The sequence below is a fragment of the Notothenia coriiceps genome, unplaced genomic scaffold (genome assembly GCF_000735185.1).
Source record: "Notothenia coriiceps isolate Sejong01 unplaced genomic scaffold, NC01 NC01_scaffold00000189, whole genome shotgun sequence".
In the NCBI taxonomy this organism is placed as follows: Eukaryota; Metazoa; Chordata; class Actinopteri; order Perciformes; family Nototheniidae; genus Notothenia; species Notothenia coriiceps.
In genome coordinates this window covers 6843-14116 of record NW_011332890.1, presented here as the reverse complement: position 1 = coordinate 14116, position 7274 = coordinate 6843, and the positions used below count along the sequence as shown (strand labels likewise).

The 7274-nt window shown below is 43.6% G+C and overlaps 1 protein-coding gene across 1 annotated transcript in view; it reads left to right on the top strand.

Moving 5' to 3' along the window:
* Positions 1-7274, top strand: part of LOC104948022 (methionine synthase-like) — a 25142-nt gene that overhangs the window by 12759 nt on the left and 5109 nt on the right. The window contains exons 13-18 of the mRNA XM_010774207.1: positions 2440-2538; positions 3942-4017; positions 4293-4448; positions 5248-5447; positions 6166-6366; positions 6450-6642. Of these exons, the coding sequence (XP_010772509.1) occupies positions 2440-2538; positions 3942-4017; positions 4293-4448; positions 5248-5447; positions 6166-6366; positions 6450-6642 (925 nt within the window). The remainder of the gene's footprint in view (positions 1-2439; positions 2539-3941; positions 4018-4292; positions 4449-5247; positions 5448-6165; positions 6367-6449; positions 6643-7274) is intronic.

Here is a 7274-nt window from a genome sequence, read left to right as displayed (position 1 = left end):
ATGCTCCCCCTCAGAACAGAAGGGCAAAGCACCGCCTACGGATTTTGAGCGGATAACAGAGTGTACAATGAGCCCCAGTAAATTCAAAAATGTACAAAGAAGATAATTAGGGGCTGATTAAATATAATTACGACAGCGTTGGTAGCGTCAGGCGGTTGAAGGAGAAACGGTGACAGCGTCTGCCGTCGTTCCGCCGCCCGTATGTGTTTGTTGGAGTGGTATCTGTGGCGTGATATGGACGTCACTGGTTGAAATGCGCAGGCAGCGTCTCAAGTTTTTTTGTATGCGTCAGGGTGGGTTCCGCTCGGCTGCGTGCTTCATCGCCGGAGTGCATTGAAGAAGAAGACGGACGTGCAGGGTGATAGGTGGAAGGAACATGGAGCACAGTACAATGCAGCGCGTGGGCGGTTGATGCGCGGTGGATGACTCCTTGCAGCGCTTTCGGGCCCACCCAAAAGGCTCTCACAGACTCCGCACTTCTGAGCGCATCGCTGACCAGGGAGCTTGAAATTGAAAATCAATTAGCTCCATTTCTAATGCAGCCTCGTCTAAGGAGGGGATCATTTGTTTCGCCTGGGAGGTGAAGTCTCCACTTGGTCGGACTGTGAAAGGATCGCGTACAAAGGCAATGATGTCTTTTGGGATGGAGTAATCCTCAAACATTGACGTGAAGTTGGCCCGTAGCTGCTTGATGAAGTCCACCATCAGCTCTGTCTCTTGTCCCAGTGCCTGTGATTTTAGTGTACTGAAATGGAGGAGCCTGCCAGTGGATATGTCTGACTCGAACAACTCCAGCTTCCTTCTGAAGGGTTCAAGCTTTTCAACCATGTCCACTATGGTTTTGCCTCTCCCCTGTAGCTGCCGGTTAAGCTGGTTTAGGTGGCCAAATATATATGCAAAACATGCTACATTGGACATGAAATAGGGAGGTTTTCGCGCAGTGGTTAGAGCGTTGATCATCAGATCAAGGGGCGTAGGTGAACTCCAGTTCGAAACCCAACTCGGCCGCCACTGCGTCAGGCCGTTGTGTCAGGCCGTTGTGTCCTTGGGCAAGACACTCTACCCGCATTCGCTCCTGTGGGTAATATCCACGGTATTGACATTTACATGTCTAATATGTGTAATACGTAATTTCAAAGCGCTTTGAGCACCTGTAAAAGCGCTCTAATTAAAAAATGTAATCCATTATTATTATTATTATTAACTTTTCGTCTCCCAGAAGGGCAAGGTGGTCAGCTGCTGCCCTAATCTTGCTCAATCTAAGAAACGCCTTGACCTCTAAAACTATTTAGTATCCTATCCATGTGAACATGATTTAAGTCGGGGGGACCTAACCTCCTCTAGGGGGTCCGGGGGCATGCTCCCCCAGGAAGATTTGTTTTTAAATGTTGAAGTTAAAAGCATCAATCTGGTGCACTTTGAGAGCAAAATTAAGTGATCTATCGATACCTCTCTCAACACCCATATGAAACAGAACAGTAAGCAGATTTTCTTTTTCTTCATCGATATTTTACATTTCGCTCCCCTTTCAAACTGTATTCTTGTTTATTAATAACAACTTTGTTTTACTGTCATATAGTATTTTATATTTGTTTACTTAATTCTCCTATTTTTGTATAACTATAACGATCATATAAAGATGTACAACCTCACTGGTTGTAGAAAAAGCTTCTTATATTCGTTAGCATAGCTAGCTAACCAGATGCTAATAACAACAAAGTTATTACTGTATGATCAGTATGACGGATGAACAGATCGCCACTGGGCTTTCAACTAAAGACACAGCCAAGCAAAAACTGCGGCATGTGTGCGGCTCCTTATGGGTACTGCAATTTTTTAAGTGCCGGCCCGGAGCGACGTCCTGGTGCTCTCCGTCAGAACTGCACCCCTGTCAGATGAGACATATACCACGTGATGACACGTTAGGCTCCTGTTGTGTTCAAGGACCCTGACCTTGGCCAGGAAAAACAGGCACTCGCTTGTTTAATTATTTTGCGGTCTAGATTTCTTTCATTCTTTTCTTTTTTGCGTGTGTTTATAAATTACCTCGAGGGCCGTACCAAAAGGTCTCGCGGCCCGTATACAGCCCGGGGGCCGGAGGTTCCCCACCCCTGAGTTAGACCATTATGGGGCCGTGAAAGATGTGTCAGCAAGTAAGTCCACCAGCTCATGAGAAAATATAAGAGATGTCCAGAAATCCACAGTTTCTTTGCCCCAGTCTAACAAGGTGCCACATTAACATCATGAATTCAGTTAAAAAACTAACCAACCAAGGGAAGTGACACACGGGGGGGGGGGGCAATCATTTCTAATTGCATTTGATGATAAGAGAGATAATATAAGTTAATATGGCCACAGCTTTGAAAGATACTTCAGTCTCTCCAGTTGAATCTGTCCAAATGAAAATGAAGAATAATTGTGTTTCCTCCCCTCCCTCAGTGCTCCCAGCTCCTGGACGAGGTCATGAGGGAGGAGTACTTTGAGGAGCTGAAGGAGGAGTACGAGGATATCAGACAGGAGCACTACGACTCCCTGAAGGTGAGAATGAATGGTAGAAACACAACCTTAACAACATCCAAACACTGAGACAGACACACTTCTGAAAGCCTTTAGTGTGGAACTGGCAGTCTGAGAATCCCTCTTTTTTTTCGATCTTCTATAGTGTGATAGTTTGGAAAATATAGGAGAGTCGTCACAAAAGCATCATACAAGACAACAGGAACTACCGTAATTTTCGGACTATAAGGCGCACCTGAATATAAGCCGCAGCAGCGGCATACCACTCTCGGTTCCACTTTTACTTTTGCGCGCTACCTGTCTCACTCTTTTCCGGCCTCCAGCTTTTCCTGCCGGAACCCGCCGCTTAAAGGTGGGGGTCCGCGGACCGGCCATAGAGCCCATAGAGTTAAAGGTGTTGGCCGTTAGCTGTAAAAATCCATAGATTAGCCGCACCGTTATATAAACCGCAGCGTCGAAAAATAGGGAAAAAGGCGCGGCTTATAGTCCGAAAATTACGGTAGTTAAAGTAATGGGAATCCGCCAAATGTAAACCAAATGTTCAGGTCATCAAACCATCTGTCAAACTCTCTCCCTCTACCCTTCTTTTTCTCTCTCAGTCTTCACTGGCCAACAATGATTCCCAAATATTGTTTGTTTTAGTTTAGTTTGATGCCACAGCTGACTTTAAGAAGGTTTTTAATTATATTCTCATGACAGACATAATGACAATGGGGTAATTTAAGGCGGCCCCACATGACATTCACGACATCAGTAAATCTATTTACTTCCTCAGATCTCCACTAAGCCTTTAGGACCGTCCAGTTGTGATGCTTGTGGCTCACTCTAATGCGTGCGGTAACACAACTAACTATGGTCAATCACAATCACTGTCAGGAATATGGGGGTAACTGCTACAGTAAAACTGTCTCTTTTATGCAACCATTATTTATAATGTGGAGTCAGTTATTTATGTATTTTCAAACCGACAAGACAAGAAAACAGCGGAGAAGTAACGGGCAGAGACCCTCCTTTTTACACAGACATAGACATCAAACGGCGACACATATTCAGTTGCCAGTTACTTTGGCATTAGGGCAGGGATATCTAGATACTTCCCAAGGTTTGACATAATGAATTGTGCTACTTTTAAAGCAAGCAGCGATGTTTTCAAATCTGTAATCAAAAAGGTCGAAACAGTTCCTGCCGTTGCTACGTAGTTCAAACAGTAACATCAGACTATTTTTCTTAGCGGATGCATTTCATTTAAAATAAATAATAGCCTACTATTTTTTAAATCAATAAAAACATTTTCTAAATCTATAAATGCATTTAAATTAATATCGTTACTTTGTTGAGAATGTGGCCATGTAATAAGCGTGTTCAAGATCCCTCCGCTTCGCGTCGGGCTCCTGAAAATGTAATCTCTCTCTGTGTGTCCTCAGGACCGTCGGTACCTGTCTCTCTCTCAGGCCAGAGACAAGGCTCTGCATATAGACTGGCTCTCTGCGCCCACACCAGGTCAGTCAGCCACATCACTTTATTACAATGTTATCAAAGCAAAACCTTTGTGTACATATAACATTTCTATTGAGGATTTCAAATGAATCTGTTGTCATATCTTACGACGTCACACCACTAAACAATTCACAACATCATTCAAATGCTTTGAAACGTCGTATCATTGAATACAGCCCTATCTTCAGTGTGGTGTTAGAAGGAGCAGATACAGAAGACATGCTGTATGTAATACTTTGTTCATGCCTGCATGGACCGCTCTCTGTCCCGTGTCTCAGTGCGTCCTCACTTCCTGGGTACTCGTGTGTTTGACCGCTACGACCTGAACAGTCTGGAGGAGTTCATCGACTGGAAGCCTTTCTTTGACGTGTGGCAGCTGAGGGGAAAGTACCCCAACAGAGGTTACCCCAAGATCTTCAAGGACAAGACTGTTGGTATGAGCTCCACCTCTGTTATCATCAATCACTCCACAGACATCTCTCCTGCGACACCACATGCTGCTTACATGTTGATAAATGCCCTTATATATTTGACTTTTTCAACAGATCTCGACACTCTGTATAATGGCACGAAGAAAACTTCATTTTTTCTTTTCATAAGACTTTCAAGGAGTGTTTACAATGCATTACAATCTGCTTCTAGCACTGTTTAATAATATGACATTAAATTGTAATGTTTAATAAAGCTTTATTAATTTGTGTTAGTTCTTGTAACTCTAATTAAACAATGCTTTAAGCTGATTATTTTATCCATGTGTGTCATAGGAAGTGTCACTGATAATTTAATACGGTCGTTTGTCCTGTTTTCTTTTAGATAATTGTTACAAACTAATTAAAGTATCATGTTGAAATTATTATATTATCTATCATACTAATATTGTATGTATTATATTTAAACATTCATGTTATTCACAAAAAGTTAGATGAATATCCCCCCATGGATTAACACTATACTATGGATGTTATTGTTACACGTTAGTTGATTGAGGGAAACATTTTATATATATAATATAAGTATCTCATAAATATGTATATAATGTGGTGCATAGCTTTGTGACTTAAAGGCAGTTACTGGAGAATAGTGCAGTGAAATCTCCAGTGCCAACATTGAAAGCTACAATAACTTTACAACTAAATAACACATAGGCGCTGGCAGCAGTGATTCAGTGGGATGTGTCCCAGCCTGGTTGTCACGGAGATGATACCATGTCTGAGCAGTGTTGTCTTCCTGCAGGTTCTGAAGCGCGGCGAGTCTTCGATGAGGCCCAGCGGCTGCTCCACCAGATGATTGACAGTGGCAGTCTGAAGGGGCGGGGCCTGGTGGGGTTCTGGCCCGCCCAGGGTGACGGTGATGACATCAGAGTGTACCGAGAAGACGCCCCGGCAACCAGAGACGCCCAGCCCATCGCCACCTTCCACGGCCTGAGGCAGCAGGTGAGTTTAAGAAACAGTGGAGGACTATTTAAGTTGAGCGTCTGCCTTACAAACGTACACGAAGATTTCCCCTTGATCAGCCATGACCAACCTATCAGCTTCAGATATAACTATGTGCTGATCAAATTTACATGCATGAAAATCTATTAAAAAATGTATTCTTTTATAATTCAGCAGTGAACGGCACAAGGCCTCTCCCCTCCTCTGGTTGTATGTGTAGGGCAGCATATGATATATTACACACAACTTTACATTCTTGTAAACAGACACTGATTAATAAATAGTTGCGCATAAATAAATGGACAAATGAAAAAATTGTTGAATTGTAATTTTCCATTAAAGAAAAGCTTTAAAACATGTTTGTGTATTTTATAGTTATTAGAAAGAAAGACAATTGGGAGCGGCATGTCAGACATAAAATGGGAATGAGATATAAAATATTGCATGGTTATAAGTATATAATTGAACATATCTGACCTCTGTAGCACTTAACTTTCTGAGAACAGAAGGCATAAACAAAGCATTATGCTGCGTCACCATGGGGAGGCATTAACCAGCTGATGGGTGGTGCCTGCATGCTTGTCAGGTGTAGTATTCAGGATTTAAATATTTTGTTCTTCTTCAGTTTCTGATTGTGACCTTGAAAATGCAGCCAAAAATAAAGGGTAACTAATTTCCACAGTAGTAATTTAGTGTGTGTGTGTTTCTTTGTGTGCAGTTGGAGAAGGACAGCTCTAGCTCCGAGCCCTACCTGTGTGTGTCTGACTTCGTTGCCCCCCTGGACAGCGGTGTGTCGGACTACATTGGTGTGTTTGCTGTGGGGGTGTTTGGAGCTGAGGAGCTGAGTCAGCACTTCCAGGCTCAGGGAGATGACTACAGCAGCATCATGGTCAAAGCGCTGGCCGACCGCCTAGCTGAGGTACGTCAAGTGTTGCTTTGGTTAACGAGTCCCTGCTGCTGCCTCTGTGTTTTCTGGTTCCTGCTAACCCTGTCCCCCCCCAGGCCTTCGCTGAGGAGCTCCACGCTCGTGTGCGTAAGGAGCTGTGGGGCTACAGCACCGACGAGGCTCTGCAGGCCTCAGACCTCCACAGAATCCGGTACCAGGGCATCAGACCTGCAGCTGGATACCCCAGCCAGCCGGACCACACAGAGAAGACCACCATGTGGAGCCTGGCCGGGGTCCAGGAGAAGACCGGTGAGAGCGCTGAGCATTTCACTGTCTTACTGCTGCTGATGGGCTGCTAATGCTGTCCTGTTGTTTCAGAGGAGATGCACGTCCAAGGTTTTCTTAGCCTTTCAATAGTTCAATGAAATGTATTATCTCTTCTCAGCCTGTTCACTTGTACTCATATAGTCAGGCTACATGTAAGCACACATGTATATGCACTGTAGTAACTACATGCGCTGTAGTAACCTGGTTACTTTTAAGTAGGGGTTTACTGGTTTAGATTTGAGTTCGGAAAAAAGCAATCATAATCAGCTTTCAATTTCTACCTTCCATAAAAAAACAGGATCGGCCATTCTCCATTTTTTTTCTTTCTTTATCAGTGGCTCTTGTCTTTTATTGAAAATAAAACACTGACCTGCTGTTATCCTATTTCCTGCGTCTGTGTTCACCTCTTGAGCTTTTGTGGATTTGTGTGTTTTTAATCATGTGGCTATATGTTTTCTTGCCTGTATCTAATACAGTCACTATGTGTGTGTGTGTGTGTGTGTGTGTGTGTGTGTGTGTGTGTGTGTGTGTGTGTGTGTGTGTGTGTGTGTGTGTGTGTGTGTGTGTGTGTGTGTGTGTGTGTGTGTGTGTGTGTGTGTGTGTAGTGTGGTGTG